General features: G+C 38.0%; 1 protein-coding gene across 11 annotated transcripts in view; it reads left to right on the top strand.

Annotated features, from left to right (window-relative positions):
• Positions 1-24,941, top strand: part of otofa (otoferlin a) — a 116,941-nt gene that overhangs the window by 41,247 nt on the left and 50,753 nt on the right. For all 11 annotated transcript variants that reach the window (XM_047388526.1, XM_047388524.1, XM_047388527.1 and 8 more), the window contains exons 4-5: positions 15,214-15,313; positions 20,956-21,155. In XM_047388526.1, coding sequence (XP_047244482.1) covers positions 15,214-15,313; positions 20,956-21,155 — 300 coding nt within the window. The remainder of the gene's footprint in view (positions 1-15,213; positions 15,314-20,955; positions 21,156-24,941) is intronic.

A 24,941-nucleotide genomic window follows, 5' to 3' on the forward strand; every position in this document is an offset into this window, starting at 1 on the left:
TCATTGGCAGCAGCTCCTTTTGAAGTCAGTCACCACATCTGCTGACCTCCCAGAAAACAATACAGAAACAATCAATATCATAGCTAGAAGGCAAAAAAAAAGTAAATGTGTTCCTCTGTAGGTTCAGCAGGTTACCATGGTTGGGTGTGCTGCATTTGGATGCACCAATTGGTCAGAGAAAGGAATCCGTATGTATGGCTTCCCAAAAGATCCTAAAAGAAGGAAAAAATGGTTGGTTCAAGTCAGTAGAAGCAACCTCATCATCACCAGAGGTCACAACAACAGGAAACTATGTGCTGTAAGTTCAATCTGCACACTGCACTGGAAAATGCACAAGGGCCTGATGAAATGTGCAAGAAAATAAATAAATAAATCACTTTACAGGCACACTTTGAAAAAGGACAGTTTGTGAGGGCACAGTCAGGCCAAGTGAGACTGAGGGCTGATGCCGTTCCAACCCTTTTTCTTCATCGCCCAGAACCAAAGAGGAGGAAGGATCCTGCAATGAGAAGTCCAGCAGAACTTCCACTGCATGTTGATCCACTGATTAGTGATCACACATATAGTTCTAAAGTAAACTTTGATACGAACCGTGTTAAATAATACGTTTCAAATTTTTTACCTAATCTTTATGCTAACAGTGCCATTATAATTTCAGAGATGAAGGAAGAAACTGAAATGAGGCAAGTGAGATGAGGGAAAGTGAAGGGGAAAAAGAAGATGAAATTGTAGCCTCAGAGGACAGGGACATGCCAGAAACTGATGAGCCAGGGTCAACAGGGCAAGACGTATGCATCAACAGGGAATACAATCAGGAAACCGAGGTGAAGCTATTTGGGGGATGTGACGCTGCCTGGTCACACAGGAGCTGCAACACATGCATGTGTTTTTATGTTGGCAGGAAGTACAAGATGGAAGCAAGTTGTGGGTTACCATTTTAGTGGCAATTCCACTAATGGAGCTAATTACAAGCCAGTCATCCTAGACATCATTGAGAGAGCAGCTTCCATAGGTCTTGTTCTGGTAAACATCACCACTGACATGGGCAGTGCTAACCGAGCGATGTGGCGGGCTTTTGGAGTGGGCCACAAGAAAACATTTGTCCAACACCCAGTAAGACCAGACAAAAGGCTGTACTTCATGCCAGATGTCGCTCATCTGGTGAAGAATTTGAAGAGTGCCCTGGTTAGTGGTCAGACCTTCACAATTCCACCAGAGGTTGTACAAAAAGAGAGTCTGCCACACAATGAGGTTTCACTGGGTCCTTTGAAAGATTTGGTAGATTTTCAGGAACAAATGCCTTTGAAAATTGCTCCAAATCTTTCACAAAAACCCTTCAGCCCAGTCATTTTGACAAAATGAAGGTGGGGCCTGCATTGAATGTCTTTAGTAAGTCAGCAAGTGCAGGTCTGAAATACATGGTGGAGCAGGAGCAGCGACCCACCTCTAATCTGACAACAGCCTGGTTTCTGGAGCAGGTGAACCACTGGTTTGATCTCATGTCCTCTCTCCACCCTGTGATGGGACTCAGCAGGCATAAGATGGAAGAGTACAACAAAGCTATTAAATTCCTCCAAGACATGTTAGCACTCTTCAGTGGACTTAGAATAGGTCCTACAGGAAGCTGGAAACCAGTGCACACAGGAATTGTGATGGCAACATCTACAATTTTAGGTATTCAGAAAGACATGCTTGACCATGGACACATGTTTGTGTTGACAAGCAGGTTTACTCAGGACTGCCTTGAAAACTTGTTCAGCTGCATAAGTCAAAGGAATCCAGTCCCAACACCAGTGGAGTTTCACCAGGCACTGAGATCAATCTCAGTTGGGCAGTTCCTTATAACTGTAAAATCAGGAAGCTATCAGGAGGATGGCGGCAGTCTTCTGGCAGAGTTCCTGTACATTAAGGAGACATTTCCCAGTCCTGGCCTTCGTGTGGAGCAGCTGATTGGAAACACAGATACTCCTGACCTCACCAACAGCGAAACATGTATTCTGTACCATCTTACAGTATACATTGTAAATAAAGTTATCAAACATTCCAACATCTGTGATGGATGCTCAAGTTCAATTAAGCAAAATGATGACACTTTGGAAGGAGAGAACAGTACCCTATTGATAACCAGGGGTGCTGTGTCGGCCATCACATGAAGCCTTCAGTCTGGTCCAGAAAGTTGAAAAACTTTTCAGAACAAGGTCCAGTCAATCTGTCATGGAGCTCCCAAATGCCATGGATACTCTAGAGAGAGAAGCAAATCTATTAGAAAGCATGCCTCCTTCATGTCACGATGTGTAAAGAAAAATAACCACCAGATTCATCAGGCTGAGACTAAGAATAGCAGCAAGACATATCTTTAATGAAAGAAAAAAAATTCTGGCCAATGCTGGACATCTTGGAAGTAAAAGCCAGGCGAAAAACACAAAGAAAAAACATTGTCAAACCTCATCTTGCACTCCAACAAACAAGCCCTAAGCAAACATGTTGACTGTTACCACAGACCTTTGATTGTTAAAGGTATTTTTTGTTACCGTTCTACTGTGTATTGATTCTAATATCTACTTCAACTTCAACCATGACTGTAAATACCAACTTTGTGAAGGTCTTAAAATGTAAAAATCATTTTGTTCAGACATCTTGATTCAGCTCTTATTATTTTTAAGGACAGAAATGTTGTTACTTTTGTGGTGCTTTGTATGCAACATGGTTCAGCAGTTCACTTAAGCCATTCTCGTGTGGTTTACCTGGAAAAGAATAATAACAAATTACTCATCTTCACAATCACGTTTAATGATGGAGGGAAGGTCAGCCCTGATTATTCTCTCTGCAGTCCTGATTATTCTTTGCAGTCTGGACCTGTCCTGTTTTGTGGATGAGCCAAACCACACTGAGATGGATGAAGACAGGACAGACTGAATGATGGCAGTGTAGAAGATCACCAGCAGCTCCTGTGGAAGGTTGAACTTCTTGAGTTGCCTCAGGAAGTACAGTCTCTGCTGGGCCTTCTTTCGAACAGTGTCTATGTGTGAAGACCATCTCAGGTCCTCAGAGATGGTGGTTCCTAAGAACCTGAAGTGGTCCATGGCCGATACAGTGTTGTTGAGGATGGTGGAGGGGGGTGTATGGGGGTGGTGTTTTCCGAAGGTCCACCACCATTTCCACAGTCTTGAGTGGGTTCAGTTCAAGGTAGTTCTGACCGCACCAGTGTACCAGCCGATCCCCCTGCTGTCTGTATGCAGACTCATCACCGTCCTGGATCAGTCCAATGACAGTGGTGTCATCTGCAAACTTAAGGAGTTTCACGGATGAGTCCGATGAGGTGCAGTCATTTGTGTACAGAGAGAAGAGGAGTGGGGATAGAACACACCCCTGGGGGGCACCAGTACTTATTGATCTGGATCGGGAGAAGATGCTCCCCAGTCTCACCTGCTGCTGTCGGTCTGTCAGGAAGCTGTTGATCCACTGACAGGTGGAGGCTGGGACGTTGAGCTGTGTGAGCTTCTGGTGGAGGATGTCTGGTATGATAGTGTTGAAGGCCGAGCTGAATCTACAAACAGGATCCTGGCGTACGTCCCTGGACGGTCGAGGTGTTGCAGGATGAAGTGTAGACCTAAGTTAACAGCATCATCTGCCGACCTGTTTGCTCGGTAAGCAAATTGCAGGGGGTCCAGCAGGGGGCCTGTGATGTATTTCAGGTGCTTCAACACCAGCTGCTCAAAGGACTTCATGATCACAGACGTCAGGGCTACAGGCCTGTAGTCATTTAATCCTACAATGGTGGGTTTCTTGGGAACCGGGATGATGGTGGATCGTTTGAGGCAGGAGGGGACCTCACATTTCTCCAGTGACTTGTTGAAGATTCTTGTGAAGATCGGAGCAAGTTGATGTGCGCAGGCTTTCAGGCATGATGGGGAGACGTTATCAGGTCCTCCAGCTTTCTTTGTTTTCATGCGCTGAAAGAGCCTGTTTACATCTTCCTCGGAGATCCTTAGTGCAAGCAGATGATCTGATGGTGGGGGGTTGGTTGCTTTATGGGAGGCATTTGTTCCTGAATGGGATATTCATCCAGTATTCCACGTTTCTCAGCTGAAACCTGTCCGTACCAACATGCTTTGCCCTCCTCCTGATCCCCCTCCTCCCGCCCCGGACTTCCAAGGCCATCCTGCCTACACGGTCCGCCGGATTGTGGCTGCCCGTCGCCGTGGTCGGGGCTGGCAGTATTTGGTCGACTGGGCTGGCTACGGTCCGGAGGATCGCTTGTGGGTTCCGAAGTCCTTCATTTTGGATCCTTCACTTCTCCGGGACTTCCACTCCTCTCAACTGGGTCTTCCGGGCCACCAGGTGGCGGCTGTTGAGGGGGAGGTGGTGTCAGAGTCTGGATTCTGTCTGTAGCTGCTACTAACTATTTTCAGCCACTAGGTGTCGCCTGAGACCGTTCTCAGAAGGTAACAGGTGCGGCGGATTGAGATGATCACTTGGGGAGGTATAAAGAGGATGGATTGCCAGTACATCGTCGCCTGAGTGTTTGCCTATTCGGTATTTCAACATGGCCAGAATTATCTTGTCTGTTACAAGTTACCTGTCCTTGTGAAGTAACTCTTGTCTTTGTTTAGAGCTTTGATTCCGCCTCGCTTCCTGGAGAACTGGAGATCATACCCAACCAAACAAAGAAAAACCTGGACTACTTACCAGCTGGCAATCCGTCTGAGCCCCGCCGAGCCGAACCTGTCCGCCCTCCGACGGTCTTCCAGTCTCCAGCCTCCGAAATCCTGGTGGCCTAGAACGCAGCTATCCGCTGGTCTGGACTCACCTCTCTCTCCCTGGTGGATCAGAACCCAGCTAGGTCCGTACTACAGTCTGTTAATTTCCAATTATCCTGCAGGACCATTTCTTACCATCCCTTCTGTTGCAGTTTCCCACTCCAGTCTGTTAATAAACTTCCTAAATGGTTCTCTGTTCTCTGGGTGCTTCTGTTTATGTGGGTCAGATCAGCCTTTAACATTATGACATTTTTTCAGCTTTATAGTTATGGATCAGCCAGTTTGGATGAAACCTCTGAGTTTTGCTGAGGTTGCTCAAAAAATTTGATGAAACCTCAAAGTCAGTGTTTTATCATTTAGTATTATAAGCTGCATTTTAACATCAGTAAAATCGACTGAATAATGATTTTATCAACTTTTCTTCCTGTATAATAAACATTAACTTTGCAATAAATTTTTGTCAAATGTCTATTCTTCTATGAATTTTTACGTGCATCAGCTAACCAGTCAGAGCGCTCAGAAAACAAGCAGAGACAGACCGCAATATGCTGCTTCACTCCAGTAAGACAGCTGAATACAAACACATGGTGCCCTAATGCTCAATCTTTTCATTTAGATGTGCTAAATGTACCTCAGTATGAAAGACATGTACTATTAGACCTTAGCAGTTACACAGTGGTTCTTGCAAACTGAATACTTCCCGCAAGGGTTTTTTCACCTCCTCTACAAATGCAGTGATAGTTTGTCTCCTTCTAAACACTGAAAGCAGGTCCATCCCCTATGTCTGAAACAGATCCAATTGGTTTTCACAATGGGTTGGTTGAAGCTTTTTATAAGCAGTGAGGAGGCCAAATTAAATAAAGGTTAGATAGCCTCATTCAAACTTTATTCGCTTGTCACTCTCTGCATCTGTTTGAACTAATGTCTTGGCATTTTATTCGTGTGACCTTACTGTCTTATCTAACCACAAGGATGAATGAGATCTAAAAAGCTGGTGACAGGTGTGCAGACAAATGTTATTTTGGTACCCATCAAGACAGCACTAACCTGCCATCATGATTTTTGTGGTGCCATTGTGAGGGAAAGTGAAGAAGACTCATACAGGAATACTGTTTCATAGCTCAACATAATTAGGTGCAGGATGTCACATAGCTTTGGAGAGCTCAATGTTTAAAAAGCAACTCTTCTGATACTGTGACAAAGCTGGTATTCTCTTGCCAATTGAATTTGGCATTGTAACATAAGGCAGTGTGAGCAATTTTCAATGGGTCTTACAAGGTGTCAGTGTTGGTCTGTCTAGTTCTTTGTTTTAATCTTTGGTTGTTATATAGTATCTCAACATAAAGTGGACATAGTTTCTTATAAATTAAAAGAAATAATGTTAGACAACAGATGATGTTTCTTTCTGACATTTCTTGAAATAAAATTTGCATTTTGATTTTTAGCGAAATATCTTCAGAACTTTACAACAGATTACCACAAAACAGGAACACCCTATCTCAGACAGAACAGATCATTTTACAATATACAAACACAACAAAAAACATTTGTGTGCAAAACAAAGAATCTCACATAGTTCACTTTTTAAAAAAAAGTCTTCCTTTTAAAATGCTTTAGAGTTGAAATCCATACCAAAATATGCCTCATAAAGAAACATAAAACCTGAAAACAGTAAAACCATGTGCACCCCTGCATAATGAACAGAACCTTATGTTTTTTATTTCTTCCATTTCTATTGAAGTACATGATTGTCTGTCCTTTTGTACCTAGCAATTTCATCATAGTTTAAGTCTGGACTTGGCCATTCAAAAGCCTTTACCTTGGTCTCTTTTGTGCCATTCAGAGGTGGGCTTGTTTTGTCATTGTCCTGCTGCATAATCTAAGTGCATCTGAGCTTAAGCTTTCAAAGCGGTGGATGGACATTCACCATGCTCAACCTCTCCCATGAGTCACATGTTTGCCCAGTCTCTTAACACTGACCTTATCTGAGATAACGAGACCTGCAGGGCTTTAGTTGTTGTTCTGGGTTCTTTTGTGACCTCCTGAATGAGCCAGTGATGCATTCTTGGAGTAATTTTGGTAGGCCAACCACTTGTGGTAAGGTTTAACACTGTTCGATGTTTGGATAACTTGTCAATAATGGCTTCTACTGGGGTTCACTATAGTCTCTGACATTTATTAGAAACGACTTTGTACCCCTTCCAGACTAATAGATGTCAATGACTTTTTTTCAGTTGTTTTTACCCTTTTTCATATTTCCAGACAGATTATTTTTATATTCTTGAAATATGGAGGGTTCTGGCCTGGGTTTGTCCTGTGAAAGTGAATTAAAAACTGTGGTTAATAACAGTTAATTCAGAATTTTTGAAGGAGAGCAATTACATTTTTACATAGGGCAGTGTTGACTTATCATATTAACATTAGTTAATAATGGAAAAAACAGAACAAATACTAGTATTTGTAAATAAGTATTTTTAACAATACTGTATCTATAAATTGAGAAAACTTACTTGAGTAACTTTTAAATTTATTTGTAGGAGTAATTTTTTGTAGTTTAGTACCTTTTACGTTTGCTTAAGTATTGTTATATTACATATTATAATATAAGTATATATATAATATATCAGTAAAGTTACTCTAACTTAAGTACAGTTTCTGGCTACTCTGCCAGAAACTGGCAGAGTAGCCAGTTTCACTGAAGTAACTTCAGGTTACTTCAGTGAAGTAACCTGAAGTTACTTCACTGAATGAAGAACCAAACATGAAGAAGACATAGACAATTTATGGTAAAGAGAGACTTCTTGTCTTACTTGTACTCAAGCTTCATTTGTCTGTTGTTATTTGCTGGGCTTGCTTTGACAATTGGAGATCAACTGAAAACATAGTAAACAGTATACTTATATTGTTACTTATTTGCACTGTTCTAACATTAATTAATCACCAGCTATAAGTATTGGTTGCTAAAGCTTTATGCTGTAAACAAAATTGGATTTGAAAATGTGCTTCTTCTGCCTGAATTTGTTGTTTTCAGATGTCAGAAGTCAGATGTTGTGATCAAATAGTTACTCAGTGCTTGAGTAGCATTTTTACCAAATACATTTTACTAGTATAACATTTTTGGACAACTTTATACTTCTATTGGAGTAAACATACACTGAGTAATGTGGACATGTATTCCAGCCGTGGACAATTGGAAAACCCTTAGCTTCCTGAAGAGTCTTTGCTGTATAAGGAACTCATCTGCCAGTCAATTGGTTCAGATTCTTCACCATTTTCTTATTTTTGCTTGACAGCTTCATGCATTGTTGCTCTAGACTGTGGGTGCAGTCTGTAGTTATTGTTTTTTAGAATTAAGGTGGAGATTATCAAAGGCAAAATCCAAGCAGTATTGTCCTTCAGATAATCCCTTCTGAGTCCTGATCTTTACACAGATTTAAGTCCACAGTTAACGAAAATCAGTGAGGTGCTTTTACCATTCAAGTTGCTTTAAAATACAGCCTCAACACATTAGGTCTCAGTCAGACCAGTCCAAAAAAGGACAAAAACAATAGGAGGAATTATGCTATTTATCCTAACAAAAAGGAAGGAATTTATTATAGACTTCTAACAACAATCAACGTGTAGGATGTTTGAGGTCAGCCCTGACAAATAGTTTATCTTTGTAAATGAATGGAAAGTGACTGTGGTGGATTCTTCTACCACCACCACAAAGTGTTAGTATTGTTTCATTGTTTTACATTTATTAGTTTCAGAGGAGACCATACATAAGTTCAAGTTATTTTATTTAGACAGATTTTCTAATGGGTGCACACTTTAGTTAAGATTTGTGTGAATGGTTTACTTATACTTGGTTTTTTTTTCTTTGAGGTTCTGCAAAGGCAGACCAGCTGGAGGTGGAAGCCAGGAACATACCATTATTCCAAAAACTGAAGGGGGGGGTTTAACTTCTTAACTTGTTAAAGTTGTTAGTTATTTTGTCACTTTAGTATTCACTTATTTGTGTTAAGTTAAAGATTAATTTGTGTCATTTATCTTTGTTAATTTTGTATGTATTTTCTTCCATTTGTTGTTCCTCTTATGTTGTGCCTTCCCCATTTGGTGAGTCTAGGTTATTCCAACCCCTATTTAATTAAATAGCCTTTGTTTTTTGTCTGGAGGTCAGTTTTGTTTGAGTTTTGTTACTGTTCAGTTGACCTCAGCTGAGTTGGGCCCAAACTCATGCCATTTATTATCTGAGTTATTTTTGTATTGACAAAGTTGACCTTTTGTTAACTATTTTTGACAGTATGAAATTGAAGTTTTTCCAATTTTTGAACACCTTTTGTCCTTGCTTAAGTCTGGTACCCCACAGTGACACTAAATTATCAGGGTGTGATGAAACAATACAAACATAGCAAAGAATATCACAAATCCCTGTAATAAGACCCACATCGGAGAGAAGGTGACATCAGCTGGACAAAACCACTTCCAAAAACACCTGGAAAATTAGCAGAAACACAAAACAAACCAGATTCTAAATAAATAGTAAATAATAAGAGCAAGGCACAAAACAATTAGGTACAAACCACAAAGGGACAAAGAACGACTGCAAAATAGACAGAGATCAAAATGATTATAAGATACTAGAATTAAAAAAACTGAGTAAACCCACTAAAATGAAAACATCCTGGCTATAACAAGAGCTTTAAAAAGTAAATAGTCAGTAGCTTCTATACAAAGGGCACTTTTTATATCTGACCAGTGCTCACAATAGAAAGCGCACTGGACAGATGGATTAAACTTATTCAGTTTTTCTTTTTATATGACATCCTGTCAGACGTCATCTACTATACTATGGTTTTGGGCCTAGTTGTTTTCTAGAAGACGCCATCAGTATCAACCCACAATCTTAAACCAAAAGACATTTCCTTGGTCGCATCAAAGCAACAGAGTAATAAAAGAACATAAACACTTTGCTCCACTGAAATAAAATAGAAAAATAGGTTCAGTTACAGTTGTATGAAAAAAAGTCTACATGTTTTCTTTACAGAAAGCAAAAAGAAGAGACATAAGCAGTTTTTAGAACTTTTTCTTTGAGCAGTTTGGTTCATTTTTATAGTTGCAAGCAAACATGCTAAACCTGGCACACTGAAGTTGGTAAATAATTCAGAGCAGACAATACTTCCTGTTGTTCTCACACCTGCTCCATATGTCCACAGGCTACATCACTATTATGCTAACCAACGTACTTCATCACTTTAAGTACCAACACACTGCAAGGCCAGCATGTCACACCCTATAACCCTATGTGTGATCACATTACCATAGGACAAAGGAGGCAGTGATGCATGAGGGTCACTGCATGCCAACGGCATATATAACATGTTTAATTATCAGTTTTTTTCCCCTGGCTGAAGGATATACTTTCATAACATGCTCCTCATGAGTGCCCTACATGTGTTTGTATGTTGACATAGAAGGTGTGCATAGCCCGAGTTTTCAACATAAGGTCGTTGATTCCTATTGGAAGTTGTCAAAAGCCTATTGTTTAATAGGCAAGAGTGTGATGACAATTTTTGCATCTAAATTTTACTTAAATATATTTACATTGGCTGTGATATTGAAAGTTAATCATGACTGGTACAAGCACAACATAGCACAACAAAAACACAACTAAACAGAGGAAAAAAACAGGAAGGTGAAGGAAGGTGTTTTGGTCATCAAAATTTCTCGTTTTGCCCTAAATTCAAAACACTGTGTGGTGGAAAACGGTTAATGCTCAAGACTCCGAATACTGCATCTCCTTAATCAAACATGGTGTTGGCAGCATCACGCTGTGGGGATGGTTTTTATTCAGCACGGTCAGAGAACCTGGTCAGAGTCGATGGGAAAATGGATGGAGCTAAATACAAGTCAGTTCGGGAAGAAAACCTGTTAGAGGCTGCAAAAGACTTCGGACTGAGATGGAAGTTCTCCTTCAAGCACCACAAATGTTGCTAAATATACAACCTGGGCAACATAGATCAGAAGTGGCAAAGTCTAGTCCTAACAAGCTACCATCCTGCAACTTTTAAATGAATTCCTTCTCCAACAAACCTGAATCAGATGGCTGAATTCCCTTGTCAACATGTCATTTAGCTCTCATTTAGCTCTGCAAAGACCTGGTTAGGAGCCATTCATTTGACAGGTTTACTGGAGAAAGTATGAATCTAAAAGTTGCAGGATAGTAGCTCTTGAGAACTGGACTTGTGTGCCCCTGTTTTAGATCAAAGCATATTCTTGTATTAGAACTGGCCCCTTCAAACTCCAGACCTAAATCTAATTCAGAATTTGTGGCAAGAGTTGACTCTTAAGTTGCCTTTGGCAATATGACATTCAGTAGTTTCTCATTAAAGTTTGGGCAGGTAAAACTTCTAATTGCAAAACCCAGTACAGTGTGTAACTTTGCAGGTTTCACTAAGCAGGTATTAAGACATTTTACCTGCTCATTAGTGATTGAGCAGGTAAACTTCTTATTGCAAAGCTAGCCCCTATACCTTATTTCTGCATTTTGTATGCACTCACCATCCACACCTTGAATGCAGTAAGGGGCATCAGTTCTAAAACATCTGTATTATCCATCTGTTAGATGGCATTTGAAAGCACCCATGCTCTTTTCTCATAGTTCCAACTTTCTATTAAAAATAATTTGAGTAAAATAAATCTGGGTCACACTGTGTTTATGTGTGATTCTCTTTGAATCTGTGCTGTGATGCTATTTGGCTCTTATGAAGCTCTTATGAAGCCCGCAGGCATCACAGCACTAAACACGGCTAAAACGGGCCACACTGGAAAACAGATTTTTGGGAACTGACACATGAGAAACACTTTAATAGCATTTTGTCATCAGTATTTTGCATCTGAAATGAAGAAACTTTCTGTTATGGTTTGCAGGCATTGCTGGTCCATAGATAATTTTATCTTTAAACACCAAGTGTAAGTTTCTATTGTTGTTTCTTTGCTTTGATTATAAATAAATCTCAAATCTCATGTCACCTCTCAAGCATTTCTTATCATGATCCTTTGCTTGGTCATGCCATAATTTGTTAAAAAAATACAGGGTATCAAAAAATGAAAATACAAAATGAAAGGAAGGTGAGCTTTGAATTATGAAACAGACGAAAGTAAATTGTTGGTCAATAATGAATGCCACCCTTTGAAATGGTAAAAAGTGTGGCAGAACATGATAGGCCCCGCTCAATTCAATTATTCACCACTTGTACACTCATTACAATGGTTGAAAGGAAACGACAGAGCTGGCCTGAATGTATTGATCAGCCCTGTCTGATGAAGGAAGTAGTTGATTATACTGCAGTGAGTTAGCACCCACCATGACCGGGATCAAAGTTGAACTTCAAGAAAAAGTTTTTTCCACAAAGCTATTAGTATCCTCCCCAACTTTACCTTTAGTCACCTCAGTGGAGCCTGTAAATGTATGCATTGGGGAGACTGACAGTAACTCACCTTCACAGTGAAAGCATCTGTCTATGCCTTAGGGGAATCACTTCCTATAAGAATACTTGGACTTATGTTCCAGAATAAAAGTTAGCTCCTTATAGAGTATGAACTTCTGCCAACTCAAGTACAGCCTCAATTTGCAATAAACATCAATTCATATCCACTGGCTTCAAGGAAAGTGCTCATAACAACAGCAGAGGTAGAGAGGGATTAATGCAGGGAGAGGACGAGAATAATAACCATATTTACCCTCTGATAAGATGCTGCCTGCTTTGCAGTGTTAGTTTTTGCTCATAATTGTTATTAGAAAGTTTTGATGTATTTCATATTTAATCACAACTGCGGTAGTGTATCCTTATTTCGTTTCATCCCATGGCTGTCGGTTATAATACGGTTAGGGCAATTTCATCATTACCCTAACACAGCAGATTTTCTGTGTATGTGGGTGCTTGGCTATTGCATGAATAGCCTTGTTTAACAGTTTTAGATTTCCATGTAAGTTGCCTGCTAAATACCTGTGACACTTCCTTGTAATGGTTCCTTTGTTGAGTCATTTGAATATGTGTGGGATCAATGCCATTAAATATATAACAGCTTCATTTTCTGTCTGTTTCTAATCTGATCTAATAGTAGGTGTGAACAAAGGTTATATTGGAAATTACATGGTTGTGGCTTTGCTCTACATATTTTTTATGTGTGACTTATTGCTCTGCCAACAATGTATAAGGAAACTCTTTAAATTATTCACCAGCTCTAATTGGCTGCTTGAATGGGACCTGTACAGAGTTTCTCCTATTGTTATGTTTTGTGAAGGGTCCTTTGGCAGCAATGACCTGCATTCAACAGTATTTTATCCCATTCTTTTGTATTTGTTTGTGTTTTTGTGGAACGTTTAAAAAGAAGAACAGAATAACATGCAATGCCAATATCCCCACAAATTGTTTATTGGCTCTGCCCTCTGTCAAAATGTCATACCTTGTAAAAGTGTTAATTTTGTCTTGTCTTGTAACTGTCATAAAATCCATTGCATTTTAATGTGGAAGAAGGTACTTTGGTCAGATAAGATGAAACTTGAGGTTTTTAGCCTCCATGTAAAACACTGTGGCTGAAAATCAACGGCAAATCACCCTGAATACACTATCTCCAACATGAAACATGGTGATGACAGCATTATGCTATGGTGCTGCTTGAGTTAATGACAATTTGGATTGAGCTAAGGACAGAACAAGAAGAACTAGAGGAAATCCTGTTAGAGGCAACAGAAGATGTGAGATTGAGGTGGAAGTTCACCATCCAGCCGGAGGATAATAACACTAAACACACAGCCAGAGCTACAATTTAATGGTTTAGATCAGTTTAGATCAGATTTCAGTTGTTTCTTTGCTTCAACACACCTAAATTAAATTAATATTACAAGGCCCCCACAGAACGTCATGGCACACTGAATGGCTTTCAGCCATTTGAATCAGCTGAGTAGGAACAGTTAAGCATCTAAAACATGCCAGAAACCAGCCCTTAGGGACTAGAGTTGAACACCCATGATTCTGACCTAAGCATATCCCTGAGTTAAAATGGAATTGAAGTTTGTGTTTGTAAAGTAATGAAATATAAGAAGATCCAGGATGTATTAGTATTTTTTGGAAGTATTTCACATTGTTGGACACATTATTTAAAATTTTAATTATTTTCACTCAACATCATCTGCTTTTTAAGGAATGCTGAAAATAAAAGAAAATGATAACAATAAAAGGTTTTTATTTTTTGTTTTTATTTGTATATCTAATTTCTTTTCTGGACATAGTGTTTTAAGTAATGAGCCTGGTGAAATGGTCTTTATAGCTTCTGAAGATATGCAGCTGAATGAAATGGCCTGGCAGAATCTAAGTGGCAGCCATGATAAAAACCAGTAAAAAAATCTAAATTAGATCTTCAGTGCTTCCTTTATTATCTCTAATATGGCTTGACTATTCATTTTGAAAAGACAGGAGATCTTTTTTTCTCAGTTTCTTGTGGCCCCTTCATCACAAAACTGACTTCAACACAACTACATCTTAATGTTACAATGACTTTTGCTGAGAGAAAATGATCTTGATGGTGAACTTCTTATCTTTAAATATTAAGAAAAACATTTACCTATGGGATATCATAATCTTTCCATTATATGTTTTGGGTGTGGGTATTTGGAAGGCACTTCAGCACCATATGTCTAAAACATCTGTATATTTATATGTTTTCCCTTAAGGAGATTGTGTCTATTTTGTTTATTATAATTCATCAGGCTACCTACCTATTTAACTTGTATTTAAAGTGGACGACTCTGGGTAATTGATTTGTCTTATAGAGCACATTCAAACTGTAAACTGTAACGTCACAATATAATCCATATTTCTGAAAACGTCACTTAAGTCTGTCGAATTCACTTGTTCTTTATAATATCCTCACAATGTGGGTCCTTGAACATAGAAGCACATAAAATACATATTTGGAAAATTATTTGTGAACACGTCTTTAAATTATAAGCAGTATAAATATATAGTTCCTACAAGTCTAACGAACAGCCAAAATGTTGGCAAATGAAACAAAATCTTCACCTCTGAGAGTTTAGGTTGTGTTTGAGTTTCTTCCACGTTGCTTTTTGGTGAGAGATTCCGTGTGTGAGCTGGTGGAACTTTCTCAGTGTGTCTTATCTCACCCAAGCAGCTCTTGTTCATGACACATTCACCGTCATACTGTGCAAAAGGAAACACAGTGGAGAACAGATGCCTCTGGTGAGCAAGGAGGAAATACAATTAGCCATTTTTTTATTACTGTAAGTGAAAGGGCAGAAGTGATGCTGCAGTGACTCAGCGAGGCTAAATGGATGAACAAATGGGCAACAGAGTAAACCAAAAGGACAAAAAATAAATAAAAAAACGCAGCATGTTCCCATAAGTAGATTCAGTTGTTTTACATTTTGTGACTTTCTCCTTTCCTGTAGACTGGTTGGGACATTTTGTATGGTGCTTCAGAAAGTGGCTGAAGAGGGACATTTAGAGCTGACAGATACCCTCATTGATGACAACAACACATCAATAAAGGTAAGTTCTTGCAGTTGAGTATTTTTGAGCTAAAGACGTTACTATATTATCTTAAAGTTTTAGACGTTTATGTTTTCACTTTTCTGTGTATGTTGGTACAGTCCTTGTTTATTATTTTTAGAGTCATCCAATCATCCTTTTGAGTTTTGGTTAACACTACCATGAATATTGTACTAATTTAAGCTTTTTAGGAATGCAATTGAACTGTTTCATTTACACTGTTTCCCAGTGTGAACCATTGTGTAACTTACAACTGCAAATAATAAAAAAAGGGGTGCATTTGTTTGAATTTATTGTAGAATTTGTCTAATTCACACTGGGTTAAATGTATACATATAGACTATAGCCTACAAACAGGGCCTGAGAGGGTGCTAACCAGGAGTTATGCTCGACTGAGTTATTTAGGCTTAGTAAAAGAAAGTGTATTTGGAGACAAGGTTCTGTTTTCAAACTTAAGAAAACTACAACAACTATTGAGCATGGTCATAGCAGCATTATGCTGTGGGGCTACCATTTGTTTTGTGCATTGCATATAATGGTTGGAATAATGATGGAGAAGTCTTACATTCAAATTCTTCTACCTAACCTCAATACGGCCAGCTGGTTGAAACAGCTGAGTATTACAAAGGGCGATAATCCCAAATGCTCATCAAAACTGGTTTTAGACTGGATAAAGCAGTCTCTATATATTTGAACTTGTTTTCATAATTTTAACTCTGTGCAAATACCAATTCTTTTTTTAAAACATTATTGAAAATGGATGTTGTACAATCATCCCACCTTAAAAAAAGTTCAAATTTGTAAAGTTCTGACTGGACCTGTTTCCAATCAAAACATAAAGAAAACCTGGACCATGGGGCCGAGCCACAATTATTTGTTTAGAAACTGATGACTAAATAAACAAAAATTTTTTTATACTCCAGTCTGTTCATAAAATCCATTCTTAAAGCAGTGCTTCTACAAATCTGTTTTTGAATTAAAATTATGTTTTTAAAATAAACTACACTACGGTTCAGAAAAAAAAAATCTAACAGTTGAAGATGGCCCAGCTGTAGGCTAATGATCATGAAGGAGGCAGACTGACAGGGGGCACAGCATTTCAATTAAATATAGTAAAGCTGAAACCATTGAATGAGCAAGAAAAGCTGAGAGTAAAAAAAAATAAGCATGAGCATAATTACGCTGATGTCAGCAACAGAAAACTCTCGCAATAACCAATGTACATATATACACTGAAGAGCAAATTAAACGTGAACAAATGGTGTAATGATTGAAACCAGGTGAGCACACATTACAAAACAAAACAAGAATAAAGACTGGCTTTGCTTTACAGAATAAACTAACTGTAAGATCATTAACCAAAAACAATAATTTAATTAACCCAGTCGAAACCCAAAGTACCTTCAAATGTATTCATACCTCTTAAGCCCTTTTTCACATTTTGTCACATTTCAACCACAGTCTTACATGTATTTTATTGGGATAATAAGTGATAGAGCAGCACAACGTATTGCACAATTGTAAAGTTGAAGGAAAATATGACATGGTTTTTAATTTTCTTTTTCAAATAAAAATCTGAAAAGTTTGACATGCACTTCAACACAGCCATTTTTTCAACTTGATTTAGACATCTTTTTTCAATTTTTCCTGACTGAAAGGAGAGGACCTGTGAACACACATTTTCATGTCTTGCCACAGATTGTTAAATGGATTTGTGTCTGAATTTTCATTACGCCATTATACAAGAATGAATCCATTCCATTGAGGCTCTTTTTGTATGTTTAGGAAACCTCAGCAACAGTCTCAAGTCTTTTGCAGCTTCTAACAGGTTTTCTTTTATGATTGACCTATAGTCAGCACCCCCATCAACCTTGACCTTCAACCTCTCTGTCCTGATGAGGAAAAGCATCCCACAGAGTAATGCTGGCACCACTATGTTTAAAAATGGGGATGGTGTGTTCATTGTAATGTGCAGTGCAATTTTGGTCAATTTCAAGATTTGTTTTACATTTTTCTGACCAGATCTCATTTTTCCAAATGTCTCCTGTGCAAACTGCACCAGCTTTTTTTCCTGTGGTTTCTTTTAAAATGGCTTTCCTCTTGCAGCTCATCCATAAAGGCTAGATTTGTGGAGCGCACCACTAATAGTTGTCCTGTCAATAGATTATTCTACCTGAGCTGTGAATCTCCTCTAAAGTAAGCATGGTTGTTTTAGCTGCTACTTAGATTAAAGCTCTCCTTGCCAATCCTTCCATTTAGGTGGACCTTCATGTCCTGATAGATTTAAAATTACACAATAATTTTCATTTTTGAATGATGAATTGAACAGTGCTCTTTGAAATGTTCTAAACTTGTTTTATACATTATTTTATAACCTAACCCTGCTTTAAACTTTCTGCACAACCTTATCTCTGACCTGCCTGTCTATTCCTTAGTATTCATGGTTCAATTGTTCATTAACATTCTCCAACAAACCACTAAAGTCTTCACAGAGTAAATATATAATATAGGAGTTTCTAACACTATGTTATTGGCTTTCTTGTGTATTACCTTTATTGATAGGCATATCTTTTTAGCAAGAACGAGTCTTTTCAGCTTCTCCCTTGTGCACGGGTCAACACAGCAAACCCATACAACTTGCATTGACATGAAACATGAAACTTTGGACTTTCAGTATGCCAGTAGAAGGTGTAAAAGAATTTGGCAACAAGAGCATTATCATTAAAGACCCTCACATCAACAAGAATTTTATATATACTATATTCTGAAAGCAATATCAGCAACTCCAGATGCTCTGCAGCAACATTGATCCTGGTATTCTATTGATTTAAAATTATGCTCAGAGCAGCTTGGTGGTGAGAACTGTGTGGTTGATTTTGAGAATATATAATGTAGGAGTGTATGTATGGGAGGACAAGGATAGTGTGACGGAATGCATTGAAAAGAAAAAACACTTTATAAAATCCGAAACCACTGCAGGGTGCAGGACTGTGTTGGTGAAGCGGAGAGTGCTGGTGTGTTGTTTCTGAGATGATAAAATGCTGCATGAGAGCACTCCTGGGTGTACATGCAAGCTCATGTTCACACCCATATAGTGTGTTCATGAGGATTTCTGTGAACACACACACACTGGGAGAAGAATTTCACTGCTGAGCATCCCTGTAGCAAAAGAGCCGTAAAACTTAACCTGACATTACCTGGGAGCACTACTAGTATTGTTGCCATAGCAACAAATCTCACTTCTGGTGGGCCACAAAGATTGCTTGGTTTGGGTGTTGTAAGGAAAAGGCTGTGAAGCACAAAAGGATAGAGGAAAGAGAGGGAGTTTCTCATATATTTTTCCTCATCTGTCTTTGTCAGTGGAATAAAATGGACCCTCTGTAATAAAGTTTAGGTCATTGTCAGGAGGATAGTATTTGTCCAAACATATCTCCCAAAAAGACGCTATAGACAAATTCCACGGGAGCCATGCTTTAAGCCTGCAATAAAGTGTCAATCTGAATGTTTGCAGCACACAAGCAGCAGAGGTGATGTATGGCTGTGCCAAGCTGGTTGCCAATATTGAGAGCTTGTTGATACACCACTAAATAGTCCTTCTTGAGTATACAATGTTATTACTAAGTTTGTCAAAGAGTTTGCTGCCATGCTAGCAGCTACGAAAAAAGACTCAGATGATGCTAAAAGTATTGCAGCAACATTCTAAAGGAAACACAAAGCAAATCAGCAAAAATCAGCATAAGTTGGAATATTTATCTTAATTGTTATATAATTAAAATCTAAAACACAATGAAAAAATGACTAATTCTGTACTTGATCATTTGTTATTTGAAGGAATTTAAGTAAATTTCATAAATCTGATCGACAGACGTACATGAATATTTACCAATGTGTCAAATGTGGCACTATCTAAAGATAAATGTATAGAACATTTTGAGCAACAACAAACTTGGCTTTAAATGTAAGTAGTTAAAAACCTTGTGGTAGCAAGTTATTCATTTACAACCATATTTTTCCCATCTGTTACATTTGCAATATTTTTATTGCAAATCTGAGGAGAATCTTTACAAGATTCTTCTTCTCACATCTGCACAAGTTCTCACTAAAGCCGAAAGACAACATCTTTTGGAGCACACAAAAAATCTCCTGTACCTTTTTTGAAAACATGAAGCTGTAGGTGGGAGCTGAGATTATCAAGGTTAGCTTTGTAATTAAAAAGGTCTTCAGTAGATTCATCTTTCTTTCATATGATACACTTTTACACACAAGATCTGACTTTTCCCTTAAGTACTCGTCGTCTTCCGCTTTAATTTTTTTTCCCCTTAAGTATAGCAAAGAAAATTCCATGTCATATTTGGGCAGAAACTTGTTAAAGTTTTCAAGAATGAGTATTGTGGGTTGTCTGTTCCCATTTCAAACTTGAGTTCCAAGTTTGAAATTTGTAACCATGGTTATCTCTTACCTATTGTTCACTCCTGCTTGATGAGATCACAGTTATGTTTACAATACATCCTATCTATACACATAAAAATGTACAATTGAACAAAGTGTTTGCAAAATGTCCTGAGGAGATATTAGAGAATATTTGATGTTTTGGTGGGAAAGAGGACAAAATATTGGCTTGTTTGCAGAATATCTAATTAAAATGTGGATATTGTAACAATTTAGCAAACAAAAGGACTCCCGGCATGCAGGAAAATAAAGAAAAAGAGATAGTGAGAGGCAAATTAAACTTGTGCAATGGCACAGACAAAGTCTAGACAAAGAGGGCTGTGAATGACAGATATCCTCACAATCTGACTGGTTTTGAGAACTTTTTCAGGGCATAGTGGGTAGTTAGCCTTAACAATGAGTGAATGATGTAGTTATTAGACAACATTACTAGCACTTGGTTGAGTTTTTACCCATAATAGGGTTGTAAGAGACTAAATTATTGCATTGCACTTGTCAGGCGTGTCAGACATATGTTAATATAGCTGTATGCTCAAAGTGACAAGAACTATATGATTTTTATTATTTATGACCTAAAACGTATTTAAATAAGGTTCAAGTTATTTAAAAAAGTTTCCCCAGTCGAAAGATTCATGGTATTATATGCACAGTATTTTAATCAGTAGAGCTAAAAGTTATTGCTATTGCAGTAACTATATTTGTATTAAATCTGAGAGAAGAACAATGTGGTTTAACATTTTCTGTTGTTTTGGATGGAAGAAGATTTATAAAATTTGATCCAAGCCTGAGGCAAAAGGTCCAAGGTTCAGATACCGGATGAACAATATCTTCCAATTCATATGGTGAAAATGTCTCAAAAGACACATAACATATGAAAATCAGCCCAGCTGCAACAATTGTGCTCTAGTTTAATAAAAATAATCCTCACAACAAAGCAAGAGGAGATGGGATGCTGGGCCAATATCAACAAAATAGCGAAGAAACCAAAGATCAGTAAAGGAGAGAAACATTGGACGCCTCAATCCAAACTAACCCTAAAACCAGGGACTTAGCTATTAGCTCTGAAAGGACAACACCTTTCATACCACTTATTCATAAAAGTGATGACATATGTAGCACATGGCAGCTTTAAAGCTAAATTGTATGTCATCATTTAGCCTCTGTGTTTTAATCTCTCCCTTTTTCATTTTCAGACAAGCGTCACCATAGATATCAAATACCAGCAAATGGATGGCACAATGGGAATGTGGAGCGATGGAGAATTCTTGGATGTTCCTGATGACCGTGATGGGATGTTTTCCTTTGAAACAGACAGCTTGCTTTCCGGACAGAGCCACGGGTCAAGGACATCCCCTGGAAGGTCCTTGCAGGGGTCCATACCAACCTTCAGGAAGTGAGTTAAACATTACCCTAAATAACAACTGAATTACTTTATTGAATAGGAAGAAATGTTGGTTTAAAGTTGATCTATAATTGTCTGGCTGCACAACAACAAGATTTATTATTTTAATTATCCATTTAAACCATTCGGAAAGTTTGCTTCTGCAATACTACAGAGACAGAAATGAAATAAATCATGGTTAAGAGTCACAGAATGGTTGTAAATATATATATATATATATATATATATATATATATATTTATATATTACTTTAATTCCAAATATGCATTGCAGATAGATTTGGATAAATCTGACATCACACAGTAACTTTAGGCATAAAGCTTGGGCAGTTCAAGTGAAGGCAAGCATTAAATGCTTGTGTGCATTTAAATTAAAATCAGCACCACACAAGTTAAAGCCAATCCTGTAGAGTATTTTCTTAGTGAGTTGGTTGGAGGCATAATTGCATGAACCCTTGTTTACATTAGGTGAAACTGAAGGTTTTTTAATTTTGATTATAATGTCTTCATCAATAATAACAAAAAGAATCTTTTCAAAATGTTTTATATATTTCTTTAAAGTCAAACAGTTACATACTCTAAGATTATTATGCCTTTAAACAATTTTAGAAAGCCCAGATAATGTCCTTCTGATTCACAGCATTTAGTTAATTTGCAGCATACCTTTTAATGTCCGTTAAGGCAAGTCCTAAATGTACTACTTTCTTGTGTCACATTGCGGAAAATTCTAAAGGAACCAGGAAGAGAACGGTGGACTTCCACAAGCCCGGTTCATACTTTGGGACACTTTCTAGATGCCTGCAGGTTTTACATTTCTCAAAGCAAACTATTTTATGCAAGTATAAACACAATAGGAATGTCAAGCCCTCATAATTTACAGGATTGAGATGGGATACCAGACATGATCATGTTTTATTAGAAAGTGTGCATATCAACAAAAGCAAAAGACCATGTGAAAATGCGGGCTATACCTGGTAGAGTGTCATTATCTACAGTGAAATGAGCTGTACTAACATAGGCTATAAGGCCAGCATGTAGGGAAGAAGCTATTACAGTTTACATGGAACTCAGAGACAGAATACCTTAAATCTTGGAGACATGTCCTGTGCTTTGATGAAACTAAAACTGTTTGGCAATAATGACCATAATTCCATTTAGTATTTAGAGTATTATGATGAAATATTGATGCAGCAAAACAACAACCACTAAGTTAAAGTCTGGCAGCAAACAGGTTGTCCAAATTGACAATAACCCTAAGGATACAAAGTGGCTTAAGGACAAAAAAAAATCAATGTTTTGGAGTGGTCATAACAAAGCCCAGGTCTCAGTCCCACTGGATATTTGTGTTCATCACTGAATATGTGCTGGTGAAAAGGTATGGGTGAACAGGCTACAACTCTGACTTATTAATGCCTGTTCTGTCAGGAGAAATTGGCCATAATTCGAAGGAAATGTTTGACTCAAGTCATACAGTTAAAAATGTAATACTAATATTAAGGAAGTTAATGTAAACTTTAAAATTTTATGAAAGTAATAAAATGTTTTATTATTATTCTGGATTTGTCAAATAGAAAATATGTTTTTAATTGTAACTGACCTAACTTTATTTAATGTAATGTCAGACAGTGAGAAAAAATTATTTCTTTTTATACATCATATGGAAATATCTTGTTTAATCTGTACATCCAGAAATCAAAGGGTGGCAGAATAACCATAAAATTTGAGCAAAAAAATATTGGTGATAATAATAATTATAACCAAATACAAAAAAACTAACATAAACAAACAAATAGATGCAAAACTGAATGAAAGAAGCAGGATAAGAAATTGTGGAAACATTTTGTAAAATCTTTTTGTTGAAGTCACAATGGTTTTATTTCTACTTTCACAATAAATGACAGCAATGCAAGTGTGTGCAAGTCTGTAAATCCTTTTTTTAACTGCAAAAATGTATTCACTTCTGTTTTTCATGTCTTTTTTCCTCCCCATTTTTCTCTTTGGATTTTGCCCACAGTCAGTAGAGGCATGGGCAGTTAACTCTCGTGCTTTTGCTGAATAGTACATGAAACCATCTGTAGGCGGTATTGATTTTAACCGAGACTATCTGCTCAGCCAGACCCATAAACACGTCATTATGCTACAGATTGAACAGGCGCTTGGAAAAAGTTATTTGATTCACGTCTAAATGCCATCATGCACATGTATTTCTTCTTGTTCACGAACACGACACAACTAGAATGCACTACTTTATAGCATAAAATAAAATAAACAGATTCGCAGTCTTAAAATAGTAGAAGTAAAGTTAAAGACCATCCCAAGGCTCCTGTATAACCTAAAAAGTAAGACTTTAAAGATTACTTAAAAATGGTTCAAGGACAGTGGTAAGAAATCTCCTGAATGAAGCCTAAATTTCTATTCAGCACATGTGATCTTATTAATGATGCATCAAATACAAGCTCTGCTCCTATGTTGCTTGTTGCAAAGAGCTGTCAGTCAGTTTGGGTGATGTAGTAGTTTTTGTCCTGAGAAATGTAACTGAATGTTCAATTAATATTGTAAGAGAATAAGAAAAAAGAGAAACATCCAGTCAACAAATCCAGTGCTAATCTCTTATTTTAATTACCTTACTGCTTTCATACCTTTTCCATCCCTAATTATCAACTGTGCATTTTTTCTCTGCTTGAGGTATTTTCAGAATAAAACTTTTTTAAAACTATTTCACTGTCTCATCGATTCTGACATAGCCAGCTCTTATTGTCTTTATTCTGGTTATGAGGTGTGAGTGTGGAGGACATGATAACTTGGAAAGACTCTCTTGTTTCTCCAGGGAGAAGGGGAAACGGTAGAAAAAATAGAGAACTTTGAGTAGTTAGCCTCAAGTTATATCTTATATACTTATACACTCAGCTGCTGTTTTTTTCTAAGCGTAAAGTGAGTTGCCTTGTTTATTTGATCATTTCCTGGAAATATTTCTTACCAGTGTCATCTCAGAGGACATGTTTTAAATATTTGTATCTCTCTCTCTCTCTCTCTCTCTCTCTCTATATATATATATATATATATATATATATATATATATGAAACACCTGCCATTTTAGTGTGGGAGGTTTCATGGCTAAATTGGACCAGCCTGGTAGCCAGTCTTCATTGATTGCACATTGCACCAGTAAGAACAGAGTGTGAAGGTTCAATTAGCAGGGGAAGAACACAGTTTTGCTCAAAATATTGAAATGCACACAACATTATGGGTGACATACCAGAGTTCAAAAGAGGACAAATTGTTGGTGCACGTCTTGCTGGCGCATCTGTGACCAAGACAGCAAGTCTTTGTGATGTATCAAGAGCCACGGTATCCAGGGTAATGTCAGCATACCACAAAGAAGGACGAACCACATCCAACAGGATTATCTGTGGACGCAAGAGGAAGCTGTCTGAAAGGGATGTTCGGGTGCTAACCCGGATTGTATCCAAAAAACATAAAACCACGGCTGCCCAAATCACGGCAGAATTAAATGTGCACCTCAACTCTCCTGTTTCCAACAGAACTGCTCCACAGGGTCAATATACACGGCCGGGCTGCTATAGCCAAAACCTTTGGTCACTCATGCCAATGCCAAACGTCGGTTTCAATGGTGCAAGGAGCACAAATCTTGGGCTGTGAACAATGTGAAACATGTATTGTTCTCTGATGAGTCCACCTTTACTGTTTTCCCCACATCCGGGAGAGTTACGGTGTGGAGAAGCCCCAAAGAAGCGTACCACCCAGACTGTTGCATGC

This window comes from Girardinichthys multiradiatus, chromosome 15 (assembly GCF_021462225.1).
Source record: "Girardinichthys multiradiatus isolate DD_20200921_A chromosome 15, DD_fGirMul_XY1, whole genome shotgun sequence".
NCBI classification, from domain to species: Eukaryota; Metazoa; Chordata; class Actinopteri; order Cyprinodontiformes; family Goodeidae; genus Girardinichthys; species Girardinichthys multiradiatus.